The 13866-nt window shown below is 34.8% G+C and overlaps 1 protein-coding gene across 8 annotated transcripts in view; it reads left to right on the plus strand.

Moving 5' to 3' along the window:
* LOC105212050 (protein sickie) overlaps positions 1-13866 on the plus strand; it is a 333362-nt gene that overhangs the window by 180337 nt on the left and 139159 nt on the right. For 2 of the 8 annotated variants that reach the window (XM_011183802.3, XM_011183805.3), the window contains exon 1: positions 12915-13464. The exons of the other annotated variants lie outside the window; for them this stretch is intronic. In XM_011183802.3, coding sequence (XP_011182104.2) covers positions 13373-13464 — 92 coding nt within the window. In that variant the 5' untranslated portion in view covers positions 12915-13372. Of the gene's footprint in view, positions 1-12914; positions 13465-13866 lie in introns of those variants that run through there. 8 annotated transcript variants of the gene reach the window in all.

A 13866-nucleotide genomic window follows, 5' to 3' on the forward strand; every position in this document is an offset into this window, starting at 1 on the left:
AAAATTTTCAGCTGGTAGGGTTTCAAAATTTATGATCAAATTGTTGTTGTTGGAAAAATGGTTACTGTTGATAAGAAAATGGTTAGAGACAGACAAATGTGGAAGAGAGGAGGGAGTGAAAAGATTGATAAAATTAGGCTACAACTTTAAAAACTTTGCTATGAAAAAAAAGTTTGTATAGACCAAAGAAGAGGTCTTTCTAAATTTCTTTTGAAAAAAAAAATTAATACGAATTAGATTTTGATATAATCTTGTTATGAAAAAATAATTTCCAGAAAACTATTTCTACATAAGAATGTTAATTATTGATGATTTATTTGAAGATGTACTACGTATTTATAAATATCAATTTTTTACTATAACACAACATTTGGACCCTTTAAAAACTATATTCCCTGTCGTTTAATTTTACATTCTTCCCACCACTCCACACTTGACAACTTCAGACATTTTCACGCTGATTAACCCTTTTCTACTTTAAATGGCGCATTGTCACCAACCTCATTACCGATAACCGCAGCGACAACAACAGCAGCGCCAATTTGTGCAGTCAACGGTATGCTTTTAATTATCTTCTTTAAGACTCCGCGTGGCTTTAATTAATCTTCATTTGACTTGTGAGCATGTAGTTTTCGGTACGCTTACATCCTTTTCCACTTTTCCAATAACAATTTCCACTGTCTGCGCATTTCAGCCCATACGGCGCAGCACAAATTTCCCCCTTTTTTAAAAACCCATATAAACATTGTGTGGTTTTTCCAATTTACGCGCACAAAAGCGCACTTGAAAGGAGTTCGAGCTTACATATTTACATGCAGACGTACATTTGTACAGTTACAAAGTCATACGAATTGCTGTGGAAGCACATTTCTGTACATAGTAAGAACCCCAGCCAACTTCAAGTACCGCCATTGTAACGAAAAACAGTTTGTTGTTGTTGTAGTTGTGGAAAATGCTTGTGAAACTTTTGCGGAATTTTGTGGAGTGGAAAAAGTTAAACTGTTGTAAAGTTAATTTCATTCAAGTGCTGAAATCTGTATGTATTTGTGAACGTACATAGGATTGTATTATTTCGAAGGATTTATCAGAGTTTAGTTTGACGACTAATTTTTGTCAATTCATACAACCCATACCATTCCTACCGCTATGGAATATTGAAAATTTTCCAATTGTAGTTCAGTTCAACCCTTGATTTCATTTAAATAAAGTCGTGGAAACAAAAACTACTCAAATATGTCTAACAAACAAGCTTAACCCTTGTTCTTAGTAAGGGTCACAAGTGACTGACTGCCATTACGCTCAGTACAAGGCGATTTATTGTTTGACAAATACTCAAAACCTTCTTCAAACTCTTAACAAAATATTGTATCTTCTTATTTCTGCTACTGTTGAGTCTAATCTGCCATCGCTGGCTTTCTACACATATTCTTAAGACGCGCGGCTAATGACAGAGCTGTCAAATGTCATGTCAACAGCGTGAAAAGCAAAACTGCTACTCAAAGCATTACTTTTACGCGGAGCCACAATTCTCCATATACAAATTCTCATGAATACACACACATAAACCTAGCTATCAAGCATTATTATTAAGTATTAATGCTTTCGGCTCATCTTGACAATGAACTTCTTTGGAGGCAGTGGTGTTGTTGTTTTCTCTCAGTGTCAACGAACTCTAGCGCACATATTGACAGCTCTAAAAAAATGAAATAAAGGGAACATACAGTTTTTTAAATACCATATAAATAAAAATCGTAAAATATACATATTTCATATGCCCACGAGGGAATCAATCAAACTGACTTTCCTTGTTGGCTTTGCTGCACCCTTATCGACTGTCACTATACGCCTGCATATGTGCGCTTCCTTTGCAGCGGGTACTTGGTGATATCACAATTGTCAATCGCAAGCTGTCAAAATACCAAAGCGACAGCAACGGTGGGCAGACAAATGAAATGTCACATTGACATATAAGTGTATATGTATGTGTGATTGTAAATATTTTCATTTATTTAATTTTAATCCATCTCAAATGCGCGGGACGTATGAAGTGCGTAACGAGTAGTCTGTAATAAAACTGTTTAAACGCATACCAGCTGCAAAAATGCTGTGCAACCGTGTGTTGTTGTTGTTGTACAACAAATGCACCGGTGTCAGAAACAGCTGCGCTCATGTGTCAAAAGTCAATATACACCTTTGCCTGCTGTCAGCTGGGATGTGTTGCAGGCGTTGTGTTAAAGAGTGGCTCCACAAGCGGTTGTTTGAATGGTGATTTAATTATGCGTTTATGGCTCATTAAATTGACTATTTTTGGGTAATAATTGGGTAGTTAGATGAATACTATGTTAATTTATAATACCTTTTCAAATGGCTGTGCAGCCATATCGAAATTTAGAGACATAACGACCTCTTCATTGGAGTGGGAAACAGCTGTTATTAAGTTGTGAGAGTTTATAACTGTTTTGCTCTGAAAGAAAACAACTGTAACTGTTGTGATCACTATTTTCTTTGAAGCTGCTTTTGAAAATATCTTTGATTTTATTTCTCCCATAACAGACTTTAAACAGTAATTTTATATATACTAATTAGATAAATATAAAATAAAACACATTTATTTCCAATATTCACACCTTTTGTCTTCATTAGTAGTCACGAATCACTGCTACCATTAGCCAACTATTATCAATGACAGCTACTGTGCTGTCAACTGTGTGCGACCACACACATGTTGATAAATATCAAGTGGCATTCGCAATTGTCGGTATTATTATTGCAGTTGTGTTCTCTCACTACATTCTTTGGAATGCGCTATCAGTTACATATATCATAGCTTACATATACAATAAGTATAGAGAGGTTCCAGTGACTGTGATGTAATTACTCATGGGTGATACAAATATCAATGCTCACCTCATTATCAAGTGCAACACCTCGTGCTCAATGGTTTTCGCTTTGTTCTGATTTTTATTTACATAACATTGATTTTATAGGTAGACTCCGAATTATTTTTGTATTATTCTGAGAACTGTCGACTATATAGCAATGGTATCAAACTTATATCTCACCACAGCACCCACCCCTTAAAATAAAGTCTTATTTATTACATCGCCGCTGGAATTATTTTAACTGAGTTAACTGATCTCTACCTTGTGTTGACCTTACTGCAATTATAAAATGTTTTCTCCCTGGGATATTTACACTGACAGAAGCAATTGTTCCAAAACTTCGATACTTATCGCTAGAATAGAAAATACTAGAGTCAAGAATGGGTATAGACAACGTAGAAAGCTGTAAAACCTAAATACTTTCGTTAAATTACGAAACTGTCATGCAATCTACTATACCATTCCTAAAACTTAGAGAAGAAGAGATCACAGACGATGTTCTTTTATAATAATAATATATTCCATCAAAACTAATAGAATTTATGAAATAAATTCATTCAAAATTTTAATTTTCCTAAATGAATAAGGATCATTAGAACTTCGCAGATTTATTTAGATAATTCTACAACAGATCTATACTATCTTTTTTTTTGTTTCTAGAAGTTTAATATGATTTTAAAATGCATTTTTTTAAGTTAAAGTACTGAAAAGGATTTCTAGAGTTCACTTGTTTTTCGAAAACATATAAAATTATTATTTCCAAATCATTTTCTCTCAGTGTATGCTTAACTAAAATACGCAACTGTTACAGTGTTTTTCGTTTCCACGCACTTATGTTATTGATGTGCTACCGAAGTTTTGATTTACTGAATTTATTTTTGTTTTTTGTAGTAATTGAAGTTTTGTTTGTTTGTTATTTATAATTCATGTTGTTTTTGTTTTCTCTTTTCGCTACTATTCTAGCAACATTTGCACGCTTGAGTGCGTTGCAGCGGAAATATGCGATAAGCATAAACTTGTTTTACGTTTCCAGACCGTCCAAAAAGCCAGAAACAGATATACTATATGTACGAACAAAAGTTCAAAACAGATCAAATAAAAACAAATGCGCGCTACAATAAAACACAAGACAGACGGACAAACGAACGCATGAAGAGCAGCAGCAGCAGCAATGGCAGTAGCACACTTGTCAGCTAATGACAGCTCTAGCAAATACGCGCTTACGCCATATACTATATATGTTTGTTTGAGTGTGTGTTTGTGTAGTAAATGAGTTTCACGCTTTATTGATATTATGGCCAGAGATGACACTGACTGTTCATGGTTTTTATTGTTGTTACTCACAGTGTGCGCGGGCAGCACTAGCTCCAGGGAGTTGAGTAGTTGTTATGTCGTTTTTTTATTGCTGCACTTCATAATTTTAATGTGTGCTGTGAGTGGTAGATGGATGTGGCTTTAATGCAGCTGCCGCTGCTTTGCTGTGAAATAAAAAAATATGAAAAAATATTAAATATGAATTAAGTGATTTTAAATCACTGGAATTATTCAAGAGAGTTAGAGGGAAAATTAAACTTCGATTATATTTAGAGACAAACTGATAATTAAATTTAAAGATAATTATTTTTATAGTTAAAAATTAATAAAAAAATTTAAAACAATTATTTTGAAAATTAAAAAATTAATTTACAAAATCTGAATCTTTAATTTTCATTTCTGACTTCAATAAAAATTTCTCAGAATTAATCTTCCTCTACCAAAAAAATTGCGAAATTTTGTCACGCGTCTTTTATCTCAAAATTCGCGCCGCTTGACAGCTGTCAAAGCAGCCAAACTCAAAGCGCGCTTAAGAAGCAAGGTAAAAAGGAGAGGCACCGCAAGTACTGCACTCCAAATATAAAGCAGTATTGTCACATTCGTTTCCTGATTTTTTATGCCCTGCAAGTCAGCAAAGCCATAAACTTTAAGAACCAACGAAAGAGCGAAAGAAAATGCTTACGGCAACAGACGCAATGTCACGAGATTGTTTTATATGTCAAAGTTAATCGGTAATTTGTCAGTAGCTACGTCTTCGTATCCACATTTTTTTGTTTTTGTTGGCTTACTTTTCGATTCACTCTGCAGTGACATTTAATGTCTTAAAGAGAAGGTAATAAAAAAGACAACAGCCAACTAGCGCTCAACCGACAAAAGATAAATGTCACAGCAATGCTTCGCGGAGCGATTTGATGGGAATGCTCCAAAAATAATTTGGTACAACAAAAAATAATAAAAACAGTAACAAGTGACGGAAACGGTATTTTGTAGTGACACACTTTAAGTTTATGGCTTATCAAAATTGGAAATCAATCGTTTTGCGTTACTCGACTGCGTTACTCTGAATGGCAGTTTAATGACGTGAAATGTAGTAGGAGAAGAACTTAACACAATTTGGGGAAGAATTGCAATGAGTTGAAAAAAATTTTGTAAGGAAACATAAAATAATAGAGGTAATTTGAGTGTCCAGTTTATTTTTTTCTTCTCCTTTACGCCATTTCGCTTCTGTCAAAGATTTAAGCCAGTTGTTTTGACCAAAGTTCTTAGTCAAAACTTTGATTATCAGCAGAAGAGTATAAAAGTGTCTTTAAAGGTTAAAAATTGCTTCAGATTTATATCACTTATTTCTCCGAAAAGATGATTTCCATTTAAAATAAATAAATAAAAAAAATTTTACAGTTATTTTTTAACCAAAATAGGATAAATCATTTCAAAAAATATTCTGTGAAATTTTGAAGACTACTAACACATTTTAAACAATTTCACCACATATTCTCCAAATAGAATAATATGAGCAGACTAAATGTGTTCTAGGAACTCGTCAACTATTTATTATGGTCACGTCACTTAACTTGTTTTCCACCTAAATACATTACCAGTGCCACCAATTTGGTGACATAACAATTTTATTTTTATCTGCTGCTCTATTCGCTTCCCGTTTTGGGCACTTGCATTCCCGTTGAACTGTCAAAACACGTTCGAATGACACCAACAACGTTAATTGCTTCCTCTTCCCTTTCGACAATCAATTTTAGTATGCTACAAAATAACCGTAAATAATATTTTAACAACAACAACACGAAAAAGCAAGAACGAAGAATAACTTTAAAACCCAAAATGTAGAAAGACATTGACTAAAAAGGTCTTGCGCCAAATGCAAGCAGATTCGTGTACAAATTTAAATGCACAACAACAAAGCACGCAGACAACAACACATACCATAATTATGCGTGAAAGATTTTTTGGTTAAATAAGTCTGTAGACGCGTGTCGTCAATTTCCTGCCGTTAAACGACTGCAGCGCCATTGCGGCTGGTTGGCCAAAAATCGAAGGGCAGCAAACTGCATGGCGTTTGCTTGGCTGCCTTTTTGGAAATTTACGTGTTTTTCGATACTTTGTTGGCCGCACGCGTCTTACTGCTTCCTTATTTTAATGCTTTTTGTTGTGTCACAAGCCGCAGAACCCTTCTACGACAAGCAACCACAAGCAGGGTTCGTTGAACAAGCAGTTGGTGGAGTGCAGAAGCAGTGCGCGCGGGGTAGAATGCGCCAGTCATATGTGTGTTTGAGTCCTGCATAAATTAAGCAATCATTGCCATCACCAAACGGCAGCGCTGCATTCACGCGCTTATCGCTGTCTGCCCGCCTTTGGCAAACGTCTTCACCGTTTCGGTCATAATGCCTCATTCTAATTTACTTTGCAACACATTTCGCCCCTTTTTTGTTTGAGTGCTTGCCCTTTTTTTTGATACCGCTCCACACTATCTAGATATGTTTATCAGCTTACTGCGGCATCTCCATTTATTGTCAGCTTAAAGTCCTCTTTTGGTGCGCTGCCATTTTAATTTCTTTACTTTACTTCACTTTTCACTTAAGAACTTGCAGTTCGCTAAGCATGCGTACGTGACTAAATTTCAATTTTCCTTCACAGCGTTTTGCACAAATTTCGCACATATCGCCTTCTTTGTGGCCGACGCAGTGGTCGTTCTGCGAAAGACCCAGTGACTCTTGCCAAAAGGGGGCGGTAAAATGTGGCATAATGTTGCACTAATCGTTGCGGTCTGTTTTTCATTTAAACTATTCCGGCAGTTGATGCAGAGCGAAATGTTGCGGTACACTGAGCAAAATTCGTGATTTGATGAAAGAGTAAAGAATCATAATTCCACAAAAAGTAAAGACCAATGAAGGAAATTCCCTGTACCGGGCTTATAACATAAGTCATGTTTTTCTAAAACTTTAAACTGTGTTTTATCTAAGAAAAAATCTATATGAAATCAGCATTCTCTCAACACTCTGTAATATGACGCCAGCAGATCAGCTGTCAGCTTGTCAAATTTACTGACTAAATATTAATAATAATTGATAATAGCTACGGAATAGTTTCATTGATGTTTAAAATTTTACAGCTCCTTCTTAATACCACATATTAATTCTCGAAGGTAAAACAGTACTCCAAAACTTACTCAGAAGTATTCGAAATACTGTAATATTGGCGAATCTGCTGATATTGTCAAATTTACTGACAAGTGTTAACTACTTTTACCTGACAAAGATGTGTATTCAAGTAAAGCTCTCTCTTTTTACTTTTTACAAGGACAATCTGAAGTGTTTTTCTCCCCGTTGCAATAATTAAGAATTCTATATTGCCGTTTCCATCTTTATTCCCAATATCATAAGTCTTAATAATATACTTTTAGACTACTTTCTAAGCTATGATATCCCATATATTTAGTATATTTCTTGAGTCCAAGTAGCCTAATGCATTTTCTTCACCCTTTATTTTGGAAATATGGTATAAATTTTCTCACAGTGCAGTGGTAGCACTCACATTAAGTTCCAATAAAGGGCAAATGCAACCATGATATGCTTCATGGCTTGGTTTCTTCAATTCATTTATGGGCAACTACAATGCATACTCTTACATATATACATTTCTACAAAGACTTGTATGTGCTTGCTTGCATTCTAATGTATTTGAAACGTGATTTTCCACGACTTTTGCGATTAGCAGGGCTTTCGTAGCGCTTAGGTGTGAGTAAAATATTTAATGCGTCGCATAGTCTGCTGTTGGTGATGTGCTGCGATCATGGTGCTGTTGTGGTTTTGGTTAGTGGTGCCAACAAACAGCTGTTCGATGGTCATAGCTGATGCGTATGAAAGCAATAAAAATGTGATAAAACGCATTTAAAATAGTTCGTATAAATTAATGATAGGCGAGGGAGTGTGTGTATGTGTGTGTGTGCTGCATGGACAGGCTTCTTTATTGACGTGGTTGACAATGTTGTGGGCGTTAATTGGAATTTAAATGCTTGTGGGTGCAACCAAAAAGGCTTAAGGGATGGGTAATAAATAGTGCCACGTGTTTTGAAAAATAAATGAGCCCTTAAAAAAAAAAAACTATTCTATAGCTTATTATATATGGTTTAATTTAGATTTACTTTATTTGTTATATTAAAAAATTTTTGGAAAAATATTTATAAAATAAAAACAAAAAAATAAAAAAAAAATATTTAAAAAAAAAATTCGAATTTAAGGTATTTATTTTTTTGTTTTTAATTTTTTTTTTTCAACTTTATTTTTCTTTAATATTTTTGATCACTTCAATACACACTTTCACTTGCATTCATAGTTATTTAGCCTAAAAACTTACTAATGCCTTTCTCAACATTTTTCATTTGCATTTAAAATTTAAAAATGAAAAATTTTCAACTTTTCCAATTAAACCGAGACTTTTTCAGCAATTTTCCACAATTCCACAAGTAATTAACCTTTGCTTTGACAAATAACTGCGTGTTTACAATTTTTGTTTACCAAATTCGTTACACATACCACATTTTGCATGCCACATGCCTGCAAAATACATAATTATTGTTGTCGCGCAATAAAATGTCGCATGTTCAACGAAATTTTTTGATTTTTTTGTTTTTTTAGTTTCATGTAAATTAATTTCGATGAAAGGATGCCGAAGTGTGTGTAACACATACAAACACATGCAAAGTAATGCGCCACAACATGCTTCAACATTGCGCCTAGCATGTTTTGCTGCAGCATACACACGTGCAACATTGTCGCCACAGCCAGCAAGATGCTGCATGCGACATGCGTGTGCATGACAAAATTTTGTTGAAAAGCAGAAAAATAAATTAAATAAAATCAAGTCGGATTTATCTAGCAGCCAGAACGCTTTACTGCACTTACTGTATGTAGAGATTTCCATGAGTCTGCACTTTATTAATTTATTTCTGTTTTTCTTATACAATTTTACGTGTTGTTGCGCGTCAGCACGACGCCTGTAATTGCCGCAATCACTTGCCTTGCTTTGGCTGTTGATCATTGCATGTTGTTGTTGCTATTGCAGCGAGTACCTTCTTTTCGCATATTACCCACTCATTATTATGCAGTTGTGGTTAAGAGCGATATAAATTTCTTGCAACTCATGTTTTGCTGGCAATCACTTAATTCTTCTCTGCTTCTTCTTGTTATTCTCCCACTTTGTCTTTGCATTGCTTAACTGTGAGAGTCTACTGTGCTGGTTGCCTGCACAAATTTGCCACAATTTATTTGATTGCCATCGAAGTGCAGCTGACTGCTGTGGGTGTGTGTGTGTGTGTCGAATGTGCAAGAAAAGTCCAAAATCACTACAGGGGACACCATGTAGCTTAGTGCGATGCTTGATCGTGTTGCTTGCATTGCTGCAGCAATATGACATTTCGTATGTCAGCTGTCAGATGTGACATGAAATTAAGCAGTCAATATACGCGTCAAAAGCGATTTTTTAGTAAACATATTGGTATTTATTGGTTATATATTTGGAAATATACATACATATATTACTTCAAAGCAGATATAATAATCAAAATGACTGCTAATCATTTTTTTTTGGAACGAGAAAACCAAAGAATTTGAAAGACAAAAAAGTCTGACTGAATTTTGGTCATAGATTTGTCTTTGATCTATAGGATAGAGTGAGAGGCCTCGTAATTAAATAAGAGTTTTGAGGCAATGAATATTGATAATTGTGGTACTTTGAGAAGATTGGTAGACATTTTTTATAGAAATATCATTGAGTCGCTTGATAGGCTGGTTTCCATGGTATAAAAATTCATAATTAAAATCTGGAATTAGAGATTTCACAAATCCACAAGAGTGGCAATAATTGATAATTGAGATCACACAATAATCCGTTTGGTGGAAACTTTTTTTTTAGAAATATGCATTGAGTTTCCTGATAGACAAATCGAAAATATAAAAGATTAATTAGAACTCTCATGAGATTGACTTAAGCGTATATATAAATTGAGAATCATTTAAAGATTTCTTTCGAAAGTTAAAAGGTGGAGAAGGGATTTCTGAGAAATAGTCTCAGAATTTTAGCCTCTTTGAAATAGAAAGTAATGATTTATTAGAGTTCGAAAGATGGTATTCATCACTGTGGTGAACACCACTTTATCATGAATTGAGTACAGTTTAAATTAATTAAATTTTGCAGTTTCAAATATTGACTATATTTGATACATTTGTTTATTGCTAGATTTTCCAGAGTAAATAAAAGTATTTCATTCTATGGAAAAAATCGTAGTTCAATAATATTTTCAATTTACATCTATTCTTGATATACAACCCCACCTTCTGCAGATACACGTGCTCCTTTTTGAAATATTTCCTTAGTTAAAAACTTAACCTCCAAATAACAGCAATTACTCACTGCTTCCATCCAACCCGTTATTATTTACAGCACACTAGGGAGCTTGTAAATCATTGAAGTTAGCAAATATTTCAAAAAAAATTTTCTACTTGCAACCACACTTCAATTTTCGCACAGGCTCTTCGAATACTCACCGACTAAAAAAATCTATATTTCCCCTTTTTTTGCCTCAGACTACCTTTTACTTGTAACCACACCTACCAGTCACCTTCCAAGCATTTGTTGTACCGGTGTTGTCCCAGCAGCAACATTCATCTTATTTGCTTCAAGTACATTTACCTTCGATTTCCGGGCGATAAAGAAAATGAGGCCCATACAAATAATCATTTATAAATAAGTACATAAAAACTCCTTGCAGCATGCAGTGAATCACCATAAGTTTTCCATAGAAAAAACGCCGAATCCACTCTCATTAATTTTTACGACAAATTGATTAACCCAATAAATTCGCACCCTCTTCACCTTGCCAATAAAGGCGAAAACTAACTAAGTGCAACAACAACAACTACCATGCGTAATACCAATTGCTTTGACATTTAGCAGCCACTCGAAGTGAAATTGATGTTTCCGAAATCACACACGAGTTGCTGCCAAAACCCCCGCGCCGCCGTTAATTCACAGCTCATAACGTGTGGGGGGAGGGTGTGCGTGTGTGCATGAGACTGCAGTCGGGCGCATGCAACTGCAAATCCAAAATGGCTGTTGCATCACGTGTCAGACACGCGCGTAAATTATTTACACGCAATTTCAAACCACCCTCTGCCACCAACACAACAACACCCACACAAATAAGCGTGTATTCGATTCGATTCAAAGTAGACTTAAGGAAGCTGTGTATCAGTTTACAGTTGGTAGTGTAGGCCTTACGGGTTGTATATATGTATGATTTGCTGTAAGTTATTGATTTATTCCTTTCTTGTTTCGGCTGTTTTCCATTTAGCGTTGAGCAAATTTGTTTACTGACACTTGTCACTTGTCAAAGGCATGCAGTTTTCGATTTAGTGTTGGTATACAGGCTTTATGACTAAACTGAAAACCTCACTCGCGCCTGAATTGGTAGAATTGTTGACATATTTTGAAATTAAATGTTTGAAATTTTGATTTTTCTTTACTTTACTGTGAATATTTAAATTTAATTAAATTCCTTATATAAATTTGGTCTGCCAACAACAAAAATCCTGTGACCTTCGCACTTCGACATTTAATTTTTACCCCAAAAAGAGCTTGAATTTAATTTGCAACATTAAATTAATTATCAACTCAATGCTGCGACCACTATCACTATATCAAAATTTCACCCCAATTGTATGCCAGCCACACTTTCCATACTCCCCTTCATTACATAACCTCACTTTATCACACACACGCATTTATTATCTTCTCCCCTTTTGCTCCATGACATTTTTGTTTATTAGCCAACTCCAATGTCACAATCCACATCATTCAATCATTCTCGTATTTCAAGCCCCGTCATATAACCTCAGGCATTTTTAATCGCCCTTTCTCCTGCATATTACGAGTACTGCTCCCTGCTTATGACTCTCTTTTGATTATTTTTCGTATTTACGCACAGTCTGCTTTGTATTTACCCTACTCATGACGGAAGTTGAAAATCTGTTAGCTTAATTGCATTACGAGCTAATAAAGGCCGTAAGCACACAGATGCGAGCAACGCTTTGGAGCTTAGGCGAGACATTTGGTCATTTCGTTGAAGTTTTGTGGCTTAAATGTGGAGGACTATTGTCTATACGACAGTTGGCTGTATTGTTTGTAGGATTTTTCTATGCCTGCATCAGTTTTACCTTTTGTTTGATTATGACCGAAGGCAGCCTATTATGTGCGGCAACTACTTTCAGAGGTTTGTACATATTTACTTACAAATCTATGCACGTGGCTTTGTTTGTGGTTCAGTTTCGACTGTGTATGATCCGTACGATTGACATTTTTGTACTGTATGCAACGAGTGTGGCAACTCTACTCAGTGAAAGTTATGTCGCCACAAATAAACCGGTATAAGTACTGGTATGTATGAAATTGTGAGCTTATGGCAATAATAAAATGATTTGCAATCAATTACTACAATTTTCTTTGTCTTTTTGTGTGAATAAAGGGAAATAATTATGTGACCAGGCTATAGAGGATCTCTCAGCTTTGTTTCTCGTTCCTGTCTTTTCGTTCGTTCAACACCCGCGAGTATTCTTTTCTTAATTCTCTAATATTTTTACTATCATAACCTTACTTTGTTTCAAAAACCATTTTCTTCATATTCGAATTTCATTTGTAAATTTTATACGTTTTGAACAAAGCAGCAATTCTAGATCTAAACTCAAATCAAATTTATTTTTTTAAAAAGCAGCGAAAAATATTCGAAACACTAAATTATAAAAATTTCAAACCAGCAAAGTGATATTCAATTTGTGATTTCAAACTAAATTCAACGGTTTCAAGCAAAAATATAAAATAATAAATCATCATTTACACAAAAAATATACAAAAAGTGTTCCAAAAGTGCCAAAAATATTTACCAACAATCAAGAAAATATAAACCAAAATATGCCAAATAAATTTTTACAACATAATTTGTAATAAGAAACATCAAAAAACATAATTTTGAATTTTAAAAATCAAAAAAAAAATAAAAAATGTAAATTCTAAACAACAATCAAGAAGGAGAACAAAAAACCCGTGATCTCCTAGCAAAACCAAAAAAAGAAAAATAAAACGTAAATGTTGTTGTTGCCACCGACAACAACATGGGCAACTCATCGTCATCGCATGGCCATGGCAGCGGCGGCAAGAGTAGTCGCAAATGTCGTAGTCTGCCCAATTCGCCGGATGTCAGAAGGTAGGTACTCACAGCAAGCAACGAAAACAACAACAACCATGAAAAAACCATGAAAACTGCTGAATATTTATAATGTGACTAAATATTTTGTTAGAAGTTATGCCAAAGAAATATCAATGGAAATCGTTTGGGGGAAGAAAGAAGTATATCATTTGCCATTAACACATCAAAAGAATGCAATAAACTTCCGGGTTAGTGGGAAGCGTTATAACTAAATATTCATACGGTGTATTCTGTGGTTGTTTGTTACCAAAGCGCCAAAGTTTCTTTGAGGGCACCTCCCACAGCTCCCCTTCTAGATTCTAGATTAGTACGGCATGTGTATATCATCTGTTCTTGCCGAACACCGCTAATGAGCGCACATTACAGCATAATCATTTGAGGCATTTTTCTACAAAATAG

The sequence above is a fragment of the Zeugodacus cucurbitae genome, chromosome 3 (assembly GCF_028554725.1).
Source record: "Zeugodacus cucurbitae isolate PBARC_wt_2022May chromosome 3, idZeuCucr1.2, whole genome shotgun sequence".
NCBI lineage: Eukaryota > Metazoa > Arthropoda > Insecta > Diptera > Tephritidae > Zeugodacus > Zeugodacus cucurbitae.